Raw genomic sequence first — 26,564 nt, 5'->3', positions numbered from 1 at the left:
GATGCTTGCAATTCCCAGGACGAATCTGCCCACCCGTGTGTGGCGCCGTTTGTGTACTCCCTCAGATACCTCGCTTCTCTACAACCACGTCGGGTAAAATGAGCTTTTTCTAACCAATAACCATTCCGATGCTGACAGGTGGAATGCATCTATTGTTGTTCTCCCTCACAGAGATTAACTTGCAGTAGATTGGCATACTCACCAGTGGATTAGTTCAATGACATGATGAGTTAAAGACCTTCGATCGTTTTAGTCGGTGCGAAAATATTGCAGGATGGTCGGTAACAAGCCTCATTGGTAGGCGATACAAGAGAGGTGGCATGTCCACCGACAGTGGCACAGAAAATATCCTGGTGGCAATGATTGAACAACTTGGAGACCACAAACAACCAATGACTACATGAACTAGAGCACACATGTGAGCCTGACACGAATACAAAACATTGTAGCCAACTGATATGTCCACTAATGGTGGCACAAAAAATTCCAGATACCAATGATTTAAGATTAATATCATGTGTACTCCAGTGCGGATTGAAATAAACATAAAATAAGACACTTCTTGAAATATAACAACAATATTTGTTGAAGCTGAAAGCCGCTTAGACTTTCACTGAATCTAAATTCATTAGATGCACAATTTATAAAAGTCACATTCCTGTAGGACACTTAATGTTACAGTAAAAACAGAATGAACAATGTTTGAATCATTTACGCCCCAAAATTGTCTGTCTGGTGTGTAGCCATTTGAATGTTAAACAAGAATACATTTACAAGTCCGCTAGTCTACCACGATGACAGAATCCCCATCTTCTTCAGCGAGGAGGCCACGAACGCTGTAAGTCCACAGCTGGCAGTTCCGAAGGTCGTGAAGTCAGACGCGAATGGCAGCGATTTCATGAGGGGGCTCCCAAGTGAGAATCCTGATTGATGAAAGTCTTCTGGAATCAGTAACTGGTCGAGTAAACTCACTCAGAGTGAACTGGTTTGGCCTGACCCGAGTTCTGCCCTAAATACGACGCAGGGTTAGGATAGAGGTGGGCCTAATTTCGATCACGTGTCCTGAGTCAGAGAACAGTTATGTGCGGCGCCCTGCCTCTAGCAGTACTTGGGTTGCCTCCTGGTAGGCGGTCAGAGCACTGCCGTCTGTCTTCCAGAAAACTGTCCTCTACTGTTAGGCATTTGCGAAGCACGGGTGTGATGTTGGCTGCAGTCACTGCAGACGTTAAATCGCGGTACAGCTGGACGTGGGAGAGTACCTACGGTGATGGTTGATGGTCCGTTACCTACGACGCAGCCCAGATTTTGACTGGAGATAAGCCCTCAGTGTATCCTTACAAGTGTGGAATCTAACGACATTATACAGAACACCCATCCACAAATCCAAAACTCCACGCAGCACACTTACGAATTGTAGATCGAATTGGGAAGCTGAATGTTAATACTAAGAATACAGGGCAAAACTATTGGATTAAACCTACAACAATATGTGATATCATGAGCACATGGCTGGAATTGGCATCATCTTGGAACTTCAGACTGTATAACAGCCTTGTGGATGTCTGTGAAAGTGCATCTAGAATGGAAATACATCCACTTTCCTCGTGTGTTTTATTGAATAGACCTGTTTCATTTACAGTCAGAGAATTTTTATAAGAATTACCGTCATGTGTTGTGAAAAAATGATTCTATTCCTAGGAGAATCATAACAATAAAAATATTTTACAACTTTCAGAAACAATATTGATATATTACAGCTTCATCATTCACATCGTTCACGTCAGAAATACATTTAGACCACCCTACACACAGTCAGACTTGGAGAGTTCATACGATATTCATAAATCACAGCGTAAAAACCACGTTCCTCACCGAGCGAGGTGGCGCTGTGGTTACCACACTAGACTTGCATTCTGGAGGAGGTCGGTTCAAAGCCGCGTCCACCCATCCTCATTTAAGTTTCCCTTGAGTTCCCTAAATCGCTTCAGAAAAATTCTGGGATGATTCCTTTGAAAGGGCAAATGCCAATATAGTTCTCCATCCTTCCCTAATTTAATGGGACCCATGACCTCGCTGTTTGGTCCCCTCCCCCAAATCAACCAACAAACCACATTCTTCTTAAGCGAAGAAAATTATACATGTAGCATAACTTGAAAAAAAAACAATAATAATTTATTAGATTTTCTCATGTATCCAGACTTTTTTTTTATAAATGCTCGTTTTTTCTCCATCAGAACCACCTGCCTTAAGGCAATGTTTACCAAATAATTGGTTTCTATACACATTAAATTCATTATCTGTCTATTCGCATCCATTGGTTGCTATGACTTGAGCGATGTTCTATAATACCTTGCAAGACTGCACTGTACTTGCGGTAAGTTTTGAAAGGCGACAGGAGGCTATGAGTGTTCGCCATCACTACAATCACTTTAGCTTTTAAGCCTTCCACTTGACTACCTGACCCATATGTCTGCTAAAACTAAGTTACCCTTTGACTGTGTTTGCTGCTGACAGTCTGCATTAGAGGTTATCACAGTTATCAGAATTTAAATGAACTTGATTGCTAAAATAATGTTAATGAAATGGTGGCTCTGTCATTATTCTAGTCAACTGTTGATGGGTTCAAAATGGCTCTGAGCACTATGGGACTCAACTGCTGTGGTCATTAGTCCCCTAGAACTTAGAACTACTTAAACCTAACTAACCTAGGGACATCACACACATCCATGCCAGAGGCAGGATTCGAACCTGCGACCGTAGCAGTCGCACGGTTCCGGACTGCGTGCCTAGAACCGCGAGACCACCGCGGCCGGCAACTGTTGATGGGTGATCAATATATCAACAAGGGATTGATCCTTTATAAATGTTATGGCACAAGTTTATTGATTAAAAATAGGACAAAAAATGCTTGTTAAGCGTAATGACAAACATGAACTGACGGAAGTACAAATATGCCAAAAACAGCTGACACTCCCCTGGTTGGCGGCTGATTGGCAAAGACTAAGATTTGTCTGATTGAACTTTTTACTCTGTCTCAAAACATGGGTAACGCAATCTGAAATTATCTAACACTGAATAGACTTTGATGGATTGATTCTACACAGTTGTTCTACTACGTTGGTGCACCTGAGAACAAGTGCCAAGACTGTGATACTGTTTCCCCTTACAAGCCGGAGCAGCAATATAATACCCTTTTTCTCGATTTGTGGCACTGTCTCAGGTGACGGTCGTGGTTCAAACGTCTGTAGAGCAGCTATGTTCGGCTCCTGTAATTCGCAAATATGCAAAGTCGTGGGTCTAATGGAGCCCTGAAATCTCAACAGATTCAAGCGAGTGACACTCTTGTGCGCCAGTCATACCGTGGGCCAATTTGAATCACACGGCAGTGCACACAAGGATATTAAACGTCTAGGTTGTAGACCTGGCACAAATATGACTGCCCTCGGCACAGTGAGTTGTCCGAGATATCTGAGTTCTTAACAGTCTGTGCAGCTAAAAGTCCTCGTCACAGGCTTCCCAGTCTAGACCAGTGCTACTGCGAAGTCACGTTTTGGGCAAGTGTCCCAAATGCAACCCACTCACAACAAAAGTCAAGATCAGAATACTCTTCAGACCGGAGTCTGAATCAGAAGACCAAGTTTTTCATGTCCTAATTTTCCATCATACCTCAGCAAATTCCACAAAAGCACTCCCACGACATCCCCACAAGGGTTTCGTGCCAATCACCTGACTCAACGAGCTCCATGTTTCCTCTCTAGCATTTCTCCTCTACTCCTCGGCCGATACTGAACAACTTTGACAATATTCTTCTCTTTTCAGCAGAAGCAGGCAATCCCTGGCTCAAAAATTCCTGTGCAGAGAGGAAAAGAGCGTTGTGTTTCCGACTTGTTTTTTTCCCACAGCCACTTTAGACAGTATGGTTTGAGTTTCCATATAGCTCTAAAGGAACAACACATTTATCACGGAGATCATTATCTGGATGGCCTCAACATTATCACGTGTCTGACCAGACGCCCCAGCTATACTAAGAGAAATACTTTTGTGTCCCAACGTAGATCATTTCAGAGCCGCCGTAAATGTTGCGGTCGTTCTACAGTTTTTGGAAGACTTGAGGCTTTCCAAAAATTCTGCAGACAGAGGGACGACACCAATTGATGGCTCCCTCAATAACGTCCAGTCCATGGTGAACACAGAAACGCACCAATTTTTGTGGCCTCCATCCCTGTTCACAGAGTGCGTTTGTGACACTGTTGTAACACGTTGGGCAGGAGACCTAGATTTCTCTTGCACTCCTGCCCCTTCTGCGGAAGGGGCGCCTAACAGGTTTGTCCAGATGTAAATTTTTTCTGTTATATGACCAAACTGCCTACTTTTTCTCAGCTGCAGAAGATACTATTCGAAGGAGAGCCACCACAAAGATCTCGCATGCATTAACAACGTACACGCCCCCATCAGTACCTGCTCATACAGACAGCTTTCTGTCGTCTGACAAAAATTATGTCCTGGGTGTAAAATCAATATTAGATTGTATCTCGCCCAATGTTATCGACAACATGCCTTGCACCTTCACTTAATGAACATGTCTAGTCAGCAGTGCAACATATTGAATGACATGACACCTGGATGTTAACAACACTTCGTTTTTTTTACTAACACATTAAGCATTATCATATGATCCCACAATTTAAGTGCTGTGCCACTAGAAACACTTACTTTCGAGGCACTAATAGGGTCACTACTGGCGTTGCTGCTCGAGCCAATATTAATATTAATTCGGTCTGGCCTGAACTTATTGGTTAAACGGCTCTCAGTGTACAATAGTCTGTCACACAAGTGATACCATTTTATTTGCATGATCTGAACCTTTCTGCAATGTACGACATCACCTATTTCAACTACCATCACAAAGTAAATGGCAGATGGAATGCCAACAATGATATGCTGTGAACCACAGTCGGTCAAATAAAATGTTCTCGTACACTGCAGAATCACTCTAATGACAAGGTGAGCTGGTGTGTTCACACGTGTGCAGATAATGCCTCTCCCCTCCTGTTGTCTACCAGTCGCACCCAACACTTACCTAAAGGGTACTTTACCACGTGAGAAAGTCTAATATGGTTCTCCAAGATGAATGATCTATTTTTTGTGTACCAGCTTAAATAAGAAAATTGGTATTGCAATATATGATGTAACTGGTGTTTGTGCATGTAAGTGCTCCTTGACACGTGTGTGTGCACCACATCTACCCTTGACATTGCACTCATGAGTCCTCAATTGTCTACAAGAAGTCAGTACGTTATACCTTCTACAATGATCCGTACAATGTCTTGTGAGGTATTTGTTTGGATGTAGGTCTTCCTTCCATAGATCTGGTATTGCGATTTTGTGTGTCAACTGCTATAGACCTTACTGTGTGTATAATGTACTGCAGATTAGGTATGGCAGCAGAGTAGTATTTGTGTGAGATATACAACGCTTAGGGCAGAATTATCAAGAAAATTGCTTTGACTGTCTTCCATCGAGCACCAAAACACACGTATAGGACGGTTGTCGTAATATACTAGTTGTGATTATAAATCTCTGGTCACTATGATAGTATTACGGAATTTATTTGAGGGGAAAGCCTATTGAATGCGAATAACTTTGTTATTTTAGGTGGTTGGGTTACACCTAAGTGGTAAAAAATAACGTCTCACTGCTGGGAGTATCACGGATGATTAAGAGATTACTTACAATAATTCATTATCTATGCATGTGTGGCCCTCCCCAAGCAATGCTTGCTGATGACAGATTTCATATTAAGGTCCAGATCATATATAGTTTAAGTGATAGGGCTTACATTATTACATAGATAGCTATTCTTTCTGTTGAACTCGCCCCATGTTGCAAACAGCGTCAATTCAGAGGAAGAACTGACGTATTCGGGGTATTCATGTAGGAAGCAAATTGAAAACTCCACTTAACATAGGAAGGCCGCCAGCTACAGCTTCTGCTGTTTGATACCAGAGCAAATGTTTTCTCATAAGCATATATGCATCGATGCAGAAGTACTGTGGTGTAATTGCTGTCGCTGTGGGACCAGCTACACAACTTGTATTTGGAAACCTATTCATACTGCTGTACATCATGCTTGACGGGCGAAGAGTAAATACGACGACTGCATTTCCCTCTTTCCGTAATTCAAGCATGTGATGTGGTGCACGATATTTGAACGGCTTTTATCCGTAGAACTAGCTCTAAATACTGCAGTGCGCTTTGACTAAGTCAGTGCTACAATATATGAAATGTAGGTACTGTATTTGTTCATAAAATAACTTTTTATTCATGTTGGAGCTAATATTAAAAGACATATTTAATCAGAGAGGAGGGTGAGCCATTTTGTAAGGTGATCACATTTTTAATTTCTTTTTTTATTAGCGTCCATTGGAAGAATGTATATCTGTGTACAGTTTAAAGTGGAGTAACAACGGCGCAACAGGCAAATCATTCTAGTTCGCAGTTCGGGTATCACACTGCACTGCCTTCCCACATGTTAGTGTACTTCACTGGCACACATTCATCGTGCAGTGTGTATATAAATGTGATGGACAAACGCATATTATTTAACAAAAAGAAGTTAAATGGTAGCCCACCGTATTGTATTGCTTAAAACAAATATTCAGCTATTTTCACAAATGTGTTGAATGTTTTCTCCTTCACACTGGCACACAGCACTGAAGCTGAAGCTGACACATTTGTCTGTATGTATCGGTTATATCAGATGCCGCACTCCGCATGTGCCAATGCCGCCATGGAAACGACTGCAGTGCACCTGCCAGAGATCTGTCAGTGGGTGAGACAAACACGCTCCACGTGATGTTGCAACAATGCTGGAGCAAGGTTGCAACACGATTGCTGTGACATCACTAGACAGCTGGTACATCGCCACTTTTTTTGGTAAGTGTTAACATTTAGTGACATTCAATTGCATTGTCACAAGCAAGAACCCATACCGTAAGTTTATTGCACTGTGTGTGTACTTGTCTACTTCTAACATTCAAATATATTAGTCATATGTACATTGAGGTGTCAAATATCATGGGATAGCGATATCCACATATATAGATGGTAACAGTCTCACTTAAATGGTTCAGTTGGAAAGGTTTCCAACGTGATCATGGCTGAACAATGGGAGTTAAGGGACTTTGATCGCGGATTTCGGAAATACGTAGGGAAATCAATATTCAGACATCCACAGTGTGAAGACTGTGCGGAGAATACCACATTTCAGGCACCAAATTTCATCACGGAAAGCACGGTGGTCGCTGGCCTTCACTGAACGACCGAGAGAAGCGGCGTTTGCTTAGAGTTGTCAGTGCTAACAAACAAGCAACACTGCGCGAAATAGTCACAGAAATCAATGTGACACGCACGACGAACGTATGTTTTAAGACAGTGCGGCGAAATTTGACGTTAATGGGCTATGGCAGCAGACGACCGGCACAAGTACCTTTGCTAACAGCACGACATCGCCTGCAGCGCCTTTTCTGGGCTCGTGACCATACCTGTTGGAACCTAGACGATTGTAAAACCATAACCTGTTCACATTATTAACCATTTCAGTGTGTAAGAGGTGATGGTGGGGCAACTGAATCGAATGATTTCACCACCCCGATCACCCGACATGAATTCAATGGAACTGTTATGGGATATAATCGAGACGTCAGTTTGCGCACAAAATGCTGCACCGGCACCACTTCAGCAGTTATGGACGACTATAGAGGCAGCATGGCTGAATATTTCTACAGGAGTCTTCCAACGACATGTAGAGTCCGTGGCAAGTCGAGTTGCTGCGTTATGCCGAGCAAAGAAGGACCGACGCAATATTTGGAGGTATCCCATGACTTTCGTCACCTTAGTGTACGAGGGTGAATATATCCTGTATTAACGTTATACAGCTATAAAAATTTGTATTGTACCATCACCAGAAGCTGAACGAAGGCTCTGATAGTTTTACAAGTTCTGCTAGGTATTACTGATGCATACACAGGTTCGTACTTCAAGGTGTGACACATTTGTCACTCGTGTATCATGTCTGTTTTTTCATCTCTTAATTTCATTAACACATGTAGATTGATTGTGTGTTTGTTGTGTGTGTGGGGGGGGGGGGGGGAGGGGGTGTGTATGCGTGTGTACTTATATTCTAAAATTCAGATCTATTTGTCATATGTATGACGTTGGAAGCCATTCTATTGAACGATGTCTCTTTTGATTGCTTGGGAGTCCCAAAAACTCTCATGTCTTGATGTAGAAGGCTGCGAAAACACACTTATGGACTTCGTGCTATTGTTATGTGCGCTTTTGTGCTTGGAGCACCTCCGAGTGCTAATAGTACTGTAATGATTGCAATGATCTAATTACCAGATAGTTATAATTCAAGTTCAGTTACTTACAGAGGTCCAATGTGGGCTGTAATTATCGTATGACAGCGAAACTTGGTTGATATGCTAATGTGCAACCGATTTACGCTGCAAAAAATTTAGTTTCAATTTTAGCCTTCAGGTGCGTATCTAGCGCTGTGAATGCAAGTAAGACGAATAGGAATGTTCCCATATGTTGTGGGTTAGGAACGGGACATGGGCAGAAAAGGGTCAAAAAGAGGGAAAGGCATAGTGTTGATTTTATTATTAACTATCTCTAACACAATTTGTTCAAAATGAGCACCGGGGATGTCGGAAAGATGCTGCATCCGTAACACGACGTGATCAACAGCTGGTCGCAGAAGATCGGACGGCATCGAGCAACGTGTTCCTGTCAGACGTTCGTGGAAGGTTGCATCAAGCAAATCTTTCGCTATGTAAACGACATGAGGTGTTGCACCACCTGCATGAAAACAGCTGCACTCCTTCGGAGCAGAAATCACATCGCGCACGAGGAAGCATCAATAACGTGCAGACGTCGTGGTGCACCTGACAGCCCCTCTGGGTTTATTCTCTTCAATGAAGAGCCGAGAATAAACGTGCTTGTAAATCCACACCACAGCCACATACAGGGATTACAATGGCTCTTCATGCACAGCACACACTTTAACAGTACCCCAAATTCGGCAGTTCTGTATATGCACTGCACCCTTAGTTTGAAAAGCGCTTCGTCGATCCACAGAATATTGCCTGGTCACATATAATCAACTTCGATCCTTGCCAGGTTCCAAAGAGCTGGAAATAGAATAAATCGCATTCAGAAAACGAAAACTGGAGTATATGGCGAAGACAACTGCCACTAAGGATGAATGTAAGCTGCATTGGAAAAAGAAAAAGCTGTTGCAGATGTGCAACTGCTCTAAACAGTTTTCGAAGAAATATGGCTATGACTGTGGAATATAAACGATCTGCATTTGCTGTTAATGGTAATGGTAAGCGACCATATGTCGGACTCCTGGTCGAAAATGTTGGATTCGATCACGTTTAGTACATTAACGAAAACGTATAAGAAATCTGTTTATAAAGCTCCATTCCCATCTGTGTCTGCTTAAAAGCGATGGTCACATTATATCTAAATGTTTTGAACTGGATGTTGTCCACCTAGAAACGAGGACAACCGTTTGGAGAGCTTAATACCAACGGAATAAAAATATTTAACGCTAATTCATTTGCAAAAGTCGTAAACTTAAAGTTCAATACAGAAATTCCATGAGAATATGTATCAGAAGAGTAGGTAGCGCAAACTAAGGAATATGTGGAGCGCTATAACAATAATATTACGCAGGGAATAAGAGGCAAAATTAAACTCCTGGATTTCTCTCACATAGAACATTTGCACAAAGGAATGGAACTAACTGTTAACGTCATAAAACATATAAGATATTGGAAAAAAGTTGTACATATATTTAAATTCTGGAACATACCTTCTTACCTGTCACGTCACTGGCTGGAGCAGGAATTCGAAAATTCCAATGTAGATTTAAATTGTAAGTTAAAGATTAAGCTGGATATTATTAAAACAAAGCCAAAGAAACGCAATAAAAAGGTTTATTATACGTGTAAATGTATATGCAGAAATTAATATATTTTGTGCTAGAATATTTGCTTGTCATATTCGCTAACATGTCAAATGTCCTAAAAGAGGCTCCTATTTATGATGATCTACAAGTATGCTAAGTGGGTAGTTTCGTGACCTCGAACAGTAGCCGAAACTAGGTAGCTGAAATTATAGTAACCCACATACATTGGTTCCCAAAAGTTCTTACGGCTAAAACCTGATACTTATGATGGAGGTCGCCTTGAATTGGCAGACCCTGACGTGTATGGGCAGACATGAGTGGAAGAGGCCGGGGTTAGGGCGCGTGGGGAGGGGGGTTTGGGGAGGGGGGAGGCACAAGTAACTTGTTTACTAGCTATTAAAACAAAGCCAAAGAAACGCAATAAAACCTCCCATCTTGGCTTTGTACAAAAGTATTTGAATGATCTGAATTTTTTGTAAGTTGAAGCCATGTTCGAAAATATTCGATTAGTTATCAAAAGTATATATAAATGTGTTGGCAATACTGGTGAAACTTGGCACTAGTGACATAATGACAGGTTAAGCTATATTTGATAATAAGCATAATTCGGTCTTTGTATCACACTTAGTGCAAGGCACAATGGGTGCTCTCTCTGTCTCTCTCTCTCTCTCTCTCACACACACAAACACACACACACACACACACACACACACAGAGAGAGAGAGAGAGAGAGAGAGAGAGAGAGAGAGAGAGAGAGAGAGAGAGAGAGAGAGACATAAATACATATATAGTGGTGATTTCAATGTAATTACGATGTCAAAATATCTGTATTATTGTTGTGTAAAACACACGATTGCTAAGATAATGTTTCATTTGCTTTAAGAGTGCAATTAATGCGCAACTTACTCTTAACGCCTAAAACATGACTGTAAACTCTCTAATTAGGTGCCGCAAAGTTATTTCCATATCAAGCGAACCTGACCAAGCACCAGTTTAGGACGAAGAAGTTAATGCATTAAATAGATGTAAATAGCGTTGCTGACTGGCTATCAGAGCCCAATTTTTATTTCTTTTGAACCTGGACGCACCTGCGGTAGTATGTTTTTGCACTAACATTATATGTTCCGACGATTTAGCACAACAAAACATTCTACAAATTAGGCGTTCTGAAGAGATCTTCACAGCGTAATATCACTTTAACTGCATGTTTCCGCAACAGATAATTATAACTTCGTAATACACCAAATACTGAATGTAAACACAACATGGTCGAAGACAATGATGGAAGAAGGCTCCACAAGAGACAGGAAAGTTCGATTTCTTGAAAATACGATATTTCCATCAAAGTATAATTCTCTATATCATTTATCAAAATATGTAAATATTTCTTCTATAACAACACGAAACACACATACTTCACTTTTGGCAAAATGCAAGTATAACTTTAACATGGACCAAATACAAAATATAAACACGACCAAAATAAAACAGCCTGTAGTATTTTTCAAAATATCTAAAGTTTTCGAATACAACACATTCAAAACACCACTGTTGTAACTTAACTGTTTTATAAGCTTTAAAAAATTCACATGGCTCACATGTTGGCACTACTGATATAACTTACACGTTAAACTGTACTTGCCAATGAATATACTTTGATTATTATACCACCCTTTGAAGAAACGAAATATTGCACTTATTATTTCTCTAAGTATGTAAATATATGTTCACTAAAGTAGACCAAGTAAATATTTCAGTATTCAAAGCAAAAACTACTGTCAACATGAGTAAGAAATAGATAAACTTGGTGTTCCGAAACAGCTTGACACTCTTACCAAAGGCAAAGCCTCTGGTGCCGATTGTATTCCAGTTAGGTTCCTTTCAGAGAATGCTGACACAATAGTCCATACGTAGCGATCATATAAAACTGATCGATAGTGAAAGTATTGATGCCTCAAGACTGCAAAGCTGCACAGGTCACACCAATACTCAAGAAAGAATATAGGAGTCATCCGCGGATTTACAGAACCATATTATAAACGTCGATTTTCTGTAGGATTCTGAAAGAAATGTTGTGTTCGAACATTACAAATTACCTCAAATAACACGATTTATTGACAAGTAGCCAACACGCAGTCCCAAAATAGCAAGCACTTTATTCGAATGAAGTAGTAAGTACTATCAACAGGGGATCTCAAATTGATTCTACATTTTTGGATTTCCAGAAGGCTTTCGACATCATTCCTCACAATCTACTTGTAATACAATTGCGTGCCAACGGAGTATCATCTCAGTTCTGTGTCGCGATTCAGAGGCTTCCTGTCAGAAACGTAACAATTCGAAGAAACTGACGAAAAGTCATGGAGTAAAACAGAAATGATATCTGGCATTCCCCAAGGAAGTGTTTTTGGCCCTCTGCTGTTCCTAAACTATAACAAACGATTTTAGAAGACAGTCTGAGTATTTCTCTCAGACTGTTTGCAGATGATGCTGTCATTTAGCATATTGTAAAGTCGACACATGATCAAAACTAACTGCAAAATGAATTAGAGAATATATCTGAATGGTGCGAAAGATGGCAATTGACTAAATATGAAAACTGTGAAGTCATCAACATGAATTCTGAAAGGAATCCCTCACATTTTCGTTATATGATAAATCACACTAATCTAAAGGCTGTGAATCCAACTAAATACTAACGACTTACAATTATGAATAATTTGAATTGGAACGATCACATAGATAATAATGTGAGGAAAGTGAACCAAAGACTATGATTTACTGGCAGAACATCGAGAAGATGCAACAGGTCTATTAAAGAGACTGCCTACACGATGCTTGTTCGTCCTCTTTTGGGTATTGCTGCATGGAATGTGATCTGTATCAGATAGGATTGATGGAGGAATAAAAAAACTTCAAAGAAGGGAGGCTCATTTTGTTTTATCATGAAACAGGGGAGAGAGTGCCACGGACGTGACTTGTAAATTGGTGTGGTAATTATTAAAATAACGGCATTTTTCATTGCACCATAATCTTCTTATGAAATTTCAATCACCTACTTTCTCCTTCCAATGTGGAAATATTTTGTTAGCTCCCACCTACATAGGGAGAAATAATCACGGCAATTAAACAAGACTAATCAGAACTTGTGTGGACAGATTTAACTGTTGGTTTTTTACTAGCACTGTTCGAAAGTAGAACGGTATAGAAATAGCACGAAGTTGGTTCGATGAACTCTAGAAGACTAGATAATACTTTGCACCATAAATTATTATTTCACAGCAAAATTGTAACAAACCGCCCATACACCATCATATAACAGCAAAATTGTAACTAATTAGCCAGTTTTATATTTGACTCCGGTAAGCATCAAATAAAACTGTAACACATCCCCTCCTACGTCATGTTACGGCAAAATGGTAACAAACGGCCCCATGCATCTTTACATCACAGCAAAATTGTAACAAACTGCTCCTTACATTCACATGTTAAAACCAAATTGTAATCAGCTGCGCCATACATAATCATGTTACAGAAAAATTGTAACAAATTGCCTCATATGTTGCTATGTTACAGCACAAATGTAACAAATTATCCTGGAAACCACCATTGGTACACAAAATTATAAAAAAATTGTCCGACGAGTTGCTAACACATAGTAGATTCTGTTCAGGCAATGGTAGTCACCATCACCCTGCCCATAATGATTGCCATTACCCTAAATGCATTGTGGATACTATTGTGGGTGAACGATGGTCAGTTGACATAGTAACTATCATTACTCGTACTCATTGTCAGCTACTGGATGTCAAATGGTATTCTATCACCAGAAGTAGACAGTTTATGTGCCATAACCTGAAAGTGCGCATCAGCTACTGGATCTTAAAACCATACTGTAAAACCAAAAGCTGACAGTGTATGCGCTATAAACCGATTTAAAGAAGCCAAAATTTATGAATATCTAGCTCCAACGAAATTATGTGCGTATACAAATGTCAACGAGTTTTTACATGTATGAGAAAATGTATGTGCATGCATGTTAACTCATCGAAATATGACATACTTGGAGATTGCAGCAGTGCACATCCCCCGATGGCAGCAAGTCTAATCATGATGTCACTTCCAATTATACCTCCTAAATATAGCAGACGCCTTGACTCATTTGAGAGCTTTACACATCTTACACATCATATGTACTCATGTTATCATAAACTACCTAATATCTCACACATCTGGTCCTCGTCCCACTTCTCCTCCTCCATCCTTGACCTATGTGTGTGATGTCATGTGGGACTAAGCTGCCATGTGTATGTTGGAGGAGGCCTCTCCCCTCGCCGAGTTCAGACCAGATGATAATGTATCGGCTGCTGTTCAAGGTTCGGAAGCGTCCAGCGCCCCCTCCGGTATGTCTTCCGAGACCGACTCTTCGGAATCACATGAGGATATATCTGTTCCGGAGCTCCGTAATATATAGATGGACTTGCCGGGAATCCCAGAGTCCCTGAAGTATTCCCACCCTTCTTCTGTGGCCTCAGACGGGGAAAACATGCCACAGGCCGCTGCTTATCAGAACCAGATTGGCGCAAGTGTACCAGTGGAACACGCGGTGTTGGTAAAAGACGTACCGTCAGTTTTCGGTCGATTGATTCCTAGGAGCCGCATCGCCCACCTACGGAAGAGTGGGGTCTATCCTCTGTACCTGGAACTCAGTTTCCACCGGACCTCCCAACGTTGTCCCATGCGGCAGTTGCCTTCACACAAAACTGTACAAAACAGCGGTTTCAACCTGAGAGCGTAGCATCGAGAAAAAAGAAAACGACAGAAAGAGGGTGGCAGAGGGAGAGAGGTTCCGCCTATTTGCATTCAGATTCATCCGTTGATTCTGTCATGGACTGTGATACGCGACCTTAAATGTCACTTGCAAGCAATAAACTGCATAGTTTCGGTAATGTGAACAGACTTAATTCCGACCTTCGCATCGAGAAAAAAGAAAACGACAGAAAGAGGGTGGCAGAGGGAGAGAGGTTCCGCCTATTTGCATTCAGATTCATCCGTTGACTCTGTCATGGACTGTGATACGCGACCTTAAATGTCACTTGCAAGAAATAAACTGCATAGTTTCGGTAATGTGAACAGACTTAATTCCGACCTTAGACTTACGGCGCTGCGACAATTTATTTATGATGAAATGCAGACATGATATTTTTGCAAGAAGTGTTGACAGTTTTTCTATTCCCTGCTTTCCTTCATTTTTTAATATCACTGATAGTGTGTTGTTTCGCAGAGAGGTAGTACCACTAACTGATTTCAAGTTATGGTAAAGGCCGAGAAATAAGGTGCACTTTTTGAATCATTACTTTAATTATTCTTTATGTCCCTTCACGATTTGGCCGTTCCACAGATCGCACCTGCTTTTATAAAGGGGATATAGTATATTTATTTAGGAAAATTCCGCAAAAACTTCTGTTAGGCGGAGATTTTAATTGTGTTTGGTGCCCTGCGGATCAGACCCCTAATTTTGATTTCACAAAGGAACTACTCGATGACGTAAGCTCTTCGCAAATACGCGACGCGTGGATCTGTCGCCATCACACTCTCGTCATGTATACACATTTTAAAGCTACTTCCAGCAGCAGACTCGATCGCTTTTATCTTCCTGATTATTTGTGTGAACAACTGTTAGCGACAGACGTGTTACCCACTTGTTTCACTGAGAACTGTGCGTTAGCTATGACCTCATATTACGTGCCGCAGCCAGTGAAGCTGTATCGCCACCCCTTGATGTTGAGCGCGGCTCTGGTAAAGGCTTCTTACCTCGAGATTATCGTTCGGGAGGTTTTGGCTCACAGCTTGAGATCGCAGGAACATTATCATTCTCCAATGAAGCGTTGGTCAGGGCACGAAAAACCTTGGTTCCGCAAAGCGTTAACGGTTTACGGCGCTGCGAGGGCGAAGGATCTCCGTCGGACCCAGTAACTATATTTTTCCGTCTTGAGACATCTTTATAAAAGTACCAGACGGATTATGAATGTCAGCAATGGTAAGGCGAAACTTCTTCACTTTAAAAGACAACTGACGAAATGACTTAGGGTACAATCAAAATCCCGCTCCTTCTTACAGAATGAACTGATCTCCTTACATCACCTTACCGGTTGTGAACGCTTCGAAAAAGATCATCTATTTTGTCCTTAATTCACACTGCTGATCACGTACTGGCATCCCAAGGTGACGTTTCCAGACCAATCTATAATTAGTTTACCGACTTTTTAGATGTCCCTGCTACTGATACGACTGACCCTGATGGATTTACTCCTCTCCTGGATTGCGTGGTAACTCCCACATTCAATGACGAATTTGTAAGTGACTGTACTCGCGATGATTTCTATCGCAAAAATGGATTGCGTGGTAACTCCCACATTCAATGACGAATTTGTAAGTGACTGTACTCGCGATGATTTCTATCGCAAAAATCGCCGCAACTTGACGGTATTCGTAAGGCAGTTTATGTACATTTTTGGCCTCTTATAGGTAGTACCATTACGTCACAAGTAAATGAGATGATTGGGGGGGGGGGGTTTGACTCCTGACCCTTTCAAGGTTATTAAAATTGTTCTAACAGAAGACAATCGGAAATCCAAACATTGATAAATTCCGCAGGACCACGTTACTTAATTTCAATTACAAAACGGCCGCCCGAGCAGTTAATAGCCGTTTGTTGATACTGTTAGAAAAAATTCCTGCTGTTCACCAAAGTTGCGTTCCTGGGCGCACGATTCTGACTTCTGCTGTCGAATGTCGGGACTTTGTCTCGGTAGCTACAGCGATTTCTGTCTCTAGAGCCTTGCTTTTTATTTATTTTAATAAGGCATTCGAGCGGTTAATTCACGGTTTCTTGATGCATGTGCTCAAGGCGACCGATCTAAGTCGTACTGCGTGTCAGCTATTATCCATCTTTTTACTGGTATTCAAGCATCTGTCGTAGTGAATGGACAACTGACGCCCCAGATCCCCATCCGCGGGTCTTTACCCTCCTCCATTCGCTTCTTGTCTTGTCCCTATAACCTCTGGTTCACAGTACTGCTGATTAATTATGCGGCTGAAAGATATTAGGAGAAACCTCCCTTGTGCAAGTGTACGCGGATGATGTTACGGTATTTCTACGTAATATCGATGACATGCCGTTGCTCAAGGATATATCGGATTCCTTTTGTTCTTTCTCTGGGGCCCGCATAAATGAACGAAAATGTACCCTGTTACTGCTACGGGATTTTCATCACGTTGTCATTCCATGGACAGCGGTAGCTGCGCCACAAATCGCTGGGGATTTCGGTGGATCGCTGTCCGATGAAAATAGCTGCACTCAATTGGCGGAACGTGACGAATCGAATTCAAGGAGTAATTCGTGAACACGAACGCAGTTCCTTCACAAAGTGCGGCTCTTAAATTCCTACATTTTTCAGCAAAGTTTACTATGTTGCTCAAATATTCTCGTTCCCCGCGATGATGTCGCGCAAATTGATGCAATCACCCTGTCGTTTCCTCTGGAAAAGTCATATTTTCCAACTTTGGTATGAAGTGGTTGCGAGACTCCTTCTCCTTGGAGCGTTGTGACTTCCTAATATCAAAGTGAAGACTTCAATATTCTTTATACGGAGTAAAGTTTAACATGTACTCGCGCTACTCATTCTATTACATCTCGCTTATTTACGTGTCTTCGACAGGACAGTCTGTTGTTGGATGTTGACGGATGAGCTGGAAACTGCGGCGCATACGTGAATCTTATATTGTAATATGTTTTCTGGGAGCCGACATTTTATCAGTGGAGCCTGATAACCTGGAAAACAGTGTGGTTTCACCTTAGTCTTCCCATCCTCTCGATGTAAGTCGCCTCATCGTGGTACAGGGTCATTCAAAATCCTATCCAGACCAATGAAAACCTCCATCGCATTGGTCTTAGCCTGACTGGTCTTTGCGACACACATCATCAACCTGATACATTACCTCATAGTCTTGTCTCTTGCGGACGATACCACTGGCACTGGATGTGCCGACAGCTGGCTTTCCTTACCCGATCAGCTGCAACTGCTTTCTCGGTTGATCTTCTTCTGTGTCCGAACTTTTCCGTTTTCCCCCGAACGAAGACTAAATCGATCGTTTGGCTCCACGGACACTACGCTCACAATGTAGTCGTGTGTGCCGATTCCGACCCCGTGTTTTTTGCCAATATATGGTGAACGCTCATTGGAAGTGGCAGGGGCTTCTACGTTATCGTGCACCCAGTGTTTAATCGTCAAGGAATTGGATAGCTTTGTTTTTTACCCTTTTCCTTCCTCTAAAGCCTTCTCACATTGTGTTCTCCCTAAAGAAAAAATTTGTTTTCTTTTGGTTCCCGGAATTTACGTGTATCAAGTTTTCATTAAATAACCAAAGAAAGAAGGGATCAGCACAGTGACAGGCTGTTCATTTTGGAATACAACCTACGACCAGCTTAGAGACAGAAATAATGACACTTTCTGCAGGACCTGACCATCATTTTGCCAGACAATGTTCAAGCACGTACAGTGGAAGCTGTTACTGATTTGATTGACTGATGGGGCTGCTAAGTACTATACCACCTACTGGACTCCCCTGACTTAAGCCCTCGAAAGTTCAACTCGATTTCTAATCTGAAGGGAACACTTCACATCATTCGCTTTAGAACTGCTACATATTCGTCGGACAATAGACCGCGCCGCTCGAACTGTCAACACAACTGGCACTGCTAATAGTATCCTACGACTTCCGCATCACTGGCAACGGGTTATACACAATGCTGGTGACTACTTTGATGGTCAGTAACACTTTGAACCACGTATCTATTTTGTACGAGCTGTAAATAAATAGTTGCCAATATCAAAATTCCAACCCAAGTAATATGCAATAGAACTTGCCCCTTTTCTAGCAGCAGTGTCCCGTAGGTCTTTAGAGGAGAGAAGTGTTCATTATGATTGGAAAAATGCACAGGTCATTGCCGTTTTCAAGAAGAGTCGTCGAATAAACACATCAAACAATAGGTAACTGTAACTATGACGTCGGTCAGTTATGGAATTATGCAAAATGTTTTATGCTCGTGTCTTCTGACATTTACGGAGACCGAAAATCTCCTCTTTAGGAATCATCGTGTGTTCCGAAAACAACTGTCGTGTGCAACCCAATCCCTTCTGTTCGTCGATGAGACCCAGAAAGCGGTAGATACCGGAGCCCAGATAGATGCCTTGTTCCTTGACTTCTCTGAGGCATTTGACAAAGTTCCGTACTGCCTCATAATCAAAAAATTGTAAGCGTAAGAAATATCACACCATCTGGGTGAATGTACCGAAGAGTCTCTAGAAAAATGAGCATAGCATGTCATTCTCAATCGAGAGAGTGTTCAGACGAAATGTGACTTCGGACACCTCAAATGAGTGTCATATGTCAGTTACGTTTCATACACTCATAAATATATAGTAGACAACATCAGATGTTCCATGACGATTTCCATGGATGATGTTGTATACAGAGACTTCTCAAAGCTAGAAAATTATAGCGAAATGCACGAAGACCTGTGGAGAATCGACGCTTGGTGCACTGAGTGGCAACTGACGCTCAACAAAAACAAGAGTAACGTATAGCGCACACATAGACAGAAAGCCTCATTATAGTATGATTAAATGATTGCAGAACAATCACTGGAAGCAGTTACTTCCATAAAATATCTGGGAGCACACTTACGGAGCGATTTAGTGAGGAACGACCACATAAATCGACAGATGCCCGACGGAGATTCATTGGAAGAATCATCAGGAAATGTACTCTATCAAAATTAGAGCTACTTAAAAACTCTCGTTTGACCAATATCTGAATATTGTTCGTCAGATTGGGGCCTGTAACAGATATGATTAACAGAGGAAATAGAAAAGATTCAAAGAACAGCGCGTTTCGTTACAGATTCCTTTATTAAGCACGGAAGCGTCACAAAGATAACCAGCCACCTCCAGTAGCAGAGGCTGCAATAGAGACGGTCCGTAACATGTTGTGGTTTACTGTTAAAGTTTTGAGAGCGTACGTTTCTAGAAAAGTCAACAAATATATAGCTTCCTCCTACATATATCTCGTAAAAAGACTGTGAATATAAAATTAGAGAAAATAGAGACCCTTACCGGCAATCATTCTTTCCGCGAACAATTCGCGACTAGGACAGGAAGGGAGGGGAGAGTCAGTGGTTCAGTGTGTAGTCTGCGCCACACACCGTAAGGTAATTTGTGGAGTACAGATACAGATGTAGATGTTGAGAACATTTTGGGACCAACTGCAGCGTCCAGAGAGACGTCTAAACACTCATTCTTCCCGCAACCAATGCGTAAAAGGAATGTTGAAAGCCCTATTAACTGGTACACTGGGAAGTATCCTCTGTCACGCTCTTTACAGTGGTTATAAAAGTATGGTTAGAGGTATAAATCAACACATATAATTATATTTCTGCTTCTTTTTGTTAGTTTCTGAAGAGGTAATTCAATATTGTTTAGTAAGACACACATATCACTCAGAAAGGCTGCATACAAACAGCTTCCAAGAACTTTGAATTTATTAATTCAATTCCTGATATTTCTATGTCCCTATCTCTGGATGCTCTTTCTGAGAATTAACAGATACAAATTTTATTCTGTGTTTTACGTAGATATAACTACTACAATAATTTTGCAGTTTTTTACAAAATGATTTACCAATGTAATAACTGGAAAGCATACCACGTTCATGTTTCTTCCTCCAAGCGATACACAGTCTGACACAGCACAGAAAACTTTCTAGTTTGTTTTCTACCAATACCTAATGACAATTATTTTGTTTGTCGGCCAATGAACATTCTGATGAAAAACACGGACTGGAATAAAGTTCAGAGGTTTGACAATTACTTGTTTTTTTTTCTGTTTTATGTGAATGTGTGTCTATTGTGTGTTTTCCCTGCACTCTGACATTGCACAGAACGAATGTTCGTGGAGAGCTGGTTTGTGTTGCTGATGTGTTCGGTGCTTGTACTTCAGTGTTAGGTGCTATGCTGCTTGTTTTCTTGTCGCGGAATAAAGAAACTCACCCTTCCTTGATTTGCGCACATTTGTTCTTAATGTCATGTTTCCAGTCTTCAGGCTGTCAGTTTCAGCTATCACAGAATTTTGTTGTGCTCTTCTTTTTCTCCTATTTTGGCATTTTCTCGGAGTTCTTCAGGTACAAAGAAAACGGACGTCCCATGAAGGAAATCAGGGCATGTGATTTACATGTACAGACAAATAAATGATTACACTTTCAGAAAAATTGGATGATTTATTCAAGAGAAAAAGCGTCACAAATGAAGCAAGTCAATAACACGCTGGTCCACTTCTGACCGTTATGCATGCAGTTGTTCGGCTTGGCATTGATTGATAGCCTTGTTGGATGTCCTCCTGAGGGATATCGTGCCAAATTCTGTGTAGTTGCCGCGTTATATAGTCAAAATCCCGACATGATTGGAGGCCCCTGCCCATAATGCTCCAAACGTTGTCAACTGGGGAGGGATCCGGCGACCTTGCTAGCCGAGGTAGGGTAAGATAAGCACTAAATCAAGCAGCAGAAACTCTTGCCGTGTGCGATATCACAGTACAGATCTGTCTCTGCAATATCGTCCGAGGGAAACGAACTGACTGTCTGAATTACTTATACATAAAATAATTTTGTGTTTGGGGCCGCGATATTGTAACCACTAAAGCACCTAAACTGTCAACGTTTCGACCGACTTGCAGCGGTCCTCCTCAGGGTGAAGGACCGCAGCAAGTCCGTCGAAACATCGGTAGTTTAGCTGTTTTAGTATTTACAATGACGCGGCCCAGTGTCCAAAATTATTTTATCTAAAATGACACCGGCCTTGGAAAACTACGAACCTGTGTATAGTTCGTTGAGATACTGCAACAGTTGCTTCCTCTGTAAGCTTGGTTGGACTTTGTCCTGCAGTTAAGGCCTGTTTCTTCATAGTTGCATACGACGAATATTTCCTGATTATCGCAGTAGTCCCAAAAATGCATCGGAGAGTGTTCTGTGCGACCATTTCGTAATTTGTGTTGTTTCATTTCTTTCACCTTACACAATATGTCTATCAAAACTGAAGACCCAAGTAAAATACGAAGAAACAAATTTTCGCCTAGCCGTTTTCCGTGGGCAGCCGTTCTCCGCTTCTTGTGCCACTCTCGATAGGAATTTCGGATAAAATTTTATAGTTATAATAGTGTTTCGTTGTGGGTATAACTCATCGTATGAATGCAAGAATTTGTGTTGTGTTGCTCCCGAATACGTTTCTGTCACTTAAGTATTTTAAGAAATTAGAATGAAATTTTTTGCACGAGTCTCAAGACTAATATAAATGATAGTTATTTAGTAAGTTAGTTACGGAAAATGAACGCTTATGAAACAACATACTACTCAATTTTCTGTATGTATAATAAAGTTTTTCCGTAACTAATTGAAAGGTTATCGGATTAACAGAACATCACTCAATTTACACTTTGCGCAAGAGCTTTACATACCGACTGTTGTCTATGTGACTGTTCTAATCTCTGCTAATGCTTTCTATTAACTTCTTCTGGCAACAATTAGAAGAACCACAAGTACTAACTGTCGTATGAGAAACGTCGTAACCACTCACTTCATGCCGTTTGCAGCTCCAACGATTGCTCCAACCTGCAGACAAAAGAGTTGTGTTAATTTAATCCTGTAATAAAAACGATCAGTAAACTTTCTATGTAGCTGTTCTGAATTATTTTAAAACCTCGATAATTCAGTGAAATTAACCATTACTTTTTTGCTCGTCATTAAAACCATAATATACACTGATGGAGAACAAACACACCACCAGAAAATAGTCAATGTAGAGTAATGAAAATTCTGAAATGCATTTGTCTAAGTAAAATATTTAAGTGATTAACATTGCAAGATCAGAGATTAATGTAAGCGCGAGATAAGCTATTCCAAATGTGAAATGCTGGTACATTAATAACCGGTGTAACCGTCAGTATATTGAATGCAAGCATACAAACGTGCATGTATTGTGTTGTACAGGTACCGGATGTCAGCTTGTCGGATCGAGTTCAATGCCTGTTACACCTGGTCGGTCAATAAAGGGACGGTTGATGCTGTTTGGGATGACAGTGGAGCTATTGTCCGATGATGTCCCATATGTGCTCGACTGGAGACAGGTCTGGTGATAGAGCTGGCCAAGGCGACATGTTTACACTCTTTAGAGCATGTTGGGCTACAATAGCGGTATACGGGTGCGCTTTATCCTGCTAGAAAACACACTCCCTGGAATGGTGTTCATGAATGGCAGCGCAACAGGTCGAATCACCGGACTGGCAGTCAGTGTGCGCTGGATTACCACGAGATGCTCCTGCTGTCATATGAAATCGTATCCCAGACTACGACTCCAGGTGAAGGTCCAGTGTGTCTAGCACGCAGACACGTTGGTTGCAAGCTCTCAGCTTGCCTCCTCCAAACCAATACACGGCCATCACTGGCTCCGAGGCGGAACCAGCTATCATCAGGAAACACATCAGCCCTCTCCCTGGCCTCCAATGAGCTCTTGCTTGGCACCTCTGAAGTCAGAAACGGTAGTGGTTTGGTGTGAGTGGAATGCTCACTACAGGGTGACTGACTCAGACCTGTCTTTGGAGTAACCGATTTGAAACAGTTCGTTGTATCACTGTGGTAACAACTACTGTTCACATTACTGCTGCAGATGTAGTATTATGTGCCAGAGCCATACGACGAACACGATGGTCTTCCCTCTCGCTAGTACCACGTGGCCGTCCGGAGACCCGTCTTTTTGCGGGCGTACATTCTCGTGACCATCGCTGCCTGCAATAATGTACAGTGCCTCATTCCTGCCAAGTCTTTCTGCAGTATCAAAGAAGGAACATTCAGCTTCTCGTAGCACTGTTATGGGACCTTGTTCAAACTCAATGAGGTCTCGATAATGGTGTGCTTATCACCTTAAAGATATTCTTGTCTAACGTCAGCTCACCATGTCCAGTCTCAAGGGTAACTAACGCTCACTGCCGTCACACTGTGTATTTAAAGCAAACTTGATTTGCTTCCTCATGGATTAATTCCCAAAAATGCTCCTATCTTACACAGCAATCACATTACTCGATATTGCTGATAACATTTAAGCATAATCGATCATCAACATGCGTTTGCATACACACAATAAATTTTTCTTTAGTTGTGGCAGACACATTCTAAAAAATAAAGGAGATTCAGAGATTAATTGCAAATAGTCAACTTAAGTTAACTGCGCCGTTTAGCCACTAAGCAGTATTGTACAATTACCATTCTTGTAAAATAGCAGAGACCCTGTAAGAAGATGGTATGAACAGATGTATATCCCTCAGATAAAATTCAGTTGTCACTACTTTACTTTTCTGTGCCGCATACGAATCTATGAGACTACTTGTCTACGCTCTGTAATACGTCCGAGGGTAACAAAAATCCTACGAGAGAAGCTTTTAGTACTGTTTATGATTCGTCAGAAGTATTAAAATGTCGCAAGTAGCATATAAATGAAAAAAGGAACATTAGAAGCCGAACCCTGTTATTGAACAATCCGGTACGCAAAATCGTCATAAAGCTACAACAGACGTCAGAGAAGCAAAACATAACGTTGCTACCCTTGTTTGTATTTAATTTCAGCGATGGGCATTTTACGAGCACACAGAAATAGGAAATTATTTCCGCGTGCGTAATTAAGCTTTCAACTCGTGGGTACTCTTCCATGGAGATATTAAAGGTTAATGAAAATATTATTGCGTGTAATTGATTAGTTCAATTTTTCTGTCTTTTACGTATAAATAAATGAATTTACAGCATGCAGATCAAAACCGTATACACACATGATTTCACAGTTTTGATTATGATAATAAATATGTCTCATGTATGAGTAAAATCGGAATATGTACTTCTGATAGCCGGGTGAAACTACAATAATAGCCCTGCTGACACTACCAATACTCTTTACTTACATTTCACGTAGTTCCTTAAGAATGTAATCGGTTGTAGTCCTACAGGCGTAAACGACGATTCTTGTGAACTTGCAGTGTTCCAAAGGCAAAAAGGATCGAGTAGGAAGAGAACCATTCTGTTTGTGACATTCATATAAGCTCAGCATATTGCACTGGAGAAACCTTACCGGAAAATAATGTTTTTAAAATTCTCATAAATATGAAAAGCAAAGTTTAGGAAATAGTAGGTTTTGGAAAGTAATCTAGTTGTAAGAACTTATCTTTGTAGATCCAGATAATGAATGTCCGTCGCTTTCCACACAATCGATGATGTGTGTGTCGGACAGTAGCATTGTGTCATAAATATTTTAAATGCTTCTCAGTGGAATTATTAGCAATTAGGGCTCAAGGCTTTATGGGACAACAATACGATCAACGTGAAAGAGAATGGTACCAAATCACCACGCTAGAAAGAGTAGGAGAAAGCATTCCGGTAAATGTTGTAACCATAAAATAACCCATTTCAGCAAGAATATCTGTTAAGGATATATGAGTATTACATCGACTTGTGCAGTTGACACCAACAGTGATGTGACATTTTGGAAGTTGACTATGGTGTTAGTATTGCTGAGTCACTGTCATCATTGGAGTGAGCCTTGAGCAGCCGCTGGTGAAGTATCAGTGCAGCAGCAGTGCAGTAGCGAGTCGCATATTGAGGTTTCATATTTGTTTTGTAATTTGATTCTTAATTTCTTTCCGAGTATTTGTGCGCTTGCATATTTAATTACATAAAATCCTTGCGTATTCTCGTATTTGAGACGAGTAATAGTGCTCATTGAGTAGAGTATAAATTCGCGGAGTCGTTAGATACTAGCAGTAGGAAGGATAGGCTGTGTGCATGCTGTGTGCGGGCGCAGGAGGAGCCGGCCGCGGTTCGCGAGCAGCTGAGCGTGCTGTTGGCTACGGTCAGCCGCCTTCAGGCTGCTGCCTCGAGGTGCAGCGACGGTAGAGGGTCTGGCGCGTCGCTTGAGACACCCCAGGTGTCGCTTGCTGCGTCCGCTGACTCAACCGCCGAGGCACCTTCTAGTGTACCCGGCGCGATGGGGCCGCCCTCACCTCAGGGTGAGTGGCGGACTGCAACGCGTTCGCGAACGCTCGAGGCAAAGGGTCAATGTGGAGGCTGTCCGGCTGGCTTCCCCCTTTCGTCCTGTCAGTGGGCAGGTGGTAGCTCCTTCAGCAAGGCCCGAGCAGGCACGTGGGGGCAAAGGCATGCTAGCTATTGGGAGTTCCAATGTTAGGCGGGTGATGGAACCCCATAGGGAAATAGCGTACAGGGCTGGAAAGAATTCCAACGTACACTCGGCTTGTCTGCCCCAAGTTGTGCAGGCGGTCTTGCCTGCGGCTATCGAGCGTCCGGGGTGCAGTTGTCTGCAAGTAGTTGCTCACGTCGGCACCAATGATGCCTGTCGCTAGGATTCTGAGGCGATCCTCAGTTCGTACAGGCGGCTGGCGGATTTGGTGAATACCACTGGCCTCGCACTCGGGGT

The 26,564-nt window shown here is 41.7% G+C and overlaps 1 protein-coding gene across 1 annotated transcript in view; it reads right to left on the bottom strand.

Moving 5' to 3' along the window:
* LOC126299169 (uncharacterized) overlaps positions 1 to 26,564 on the bottom strand; it is a 514,148-nt gene that overhangs the window by 372,114 nt on the left and 115,470 nt on the right. Inside the window, exon 2 of the mRNA XM_049990930.1 lies at positions 22,668 to 22,702. Within this exon, the coding sequence (XP_049846887.1) occupies positions 22,668 to 22,672 (5 nt within the window). The 5' untranslated portion in view covers positions 22,673 to 22,702. The remainder of the gene's footprint in view (positions 1 to 22,667; positions 22,703 to 26,564) is intronic.

Source organism: Schistocerca gregaria, chromosome X, assembly GCF_023897955.1.
Source record: "Schistocerca gregaria isolate iqSchGreg1 chromosome X, iqSchGreg1.2, whole genome shotgun sequence".
Lineage (NCBI taxonomy): Eukaryota > Metazoa > Arthropoda > Insecta > Orthoptera > Acrididae > Schistocerca > Schistocerca gregaria.
This window is presented reverse-complemented; position numbering and strand designations above follow the sequence as displayed.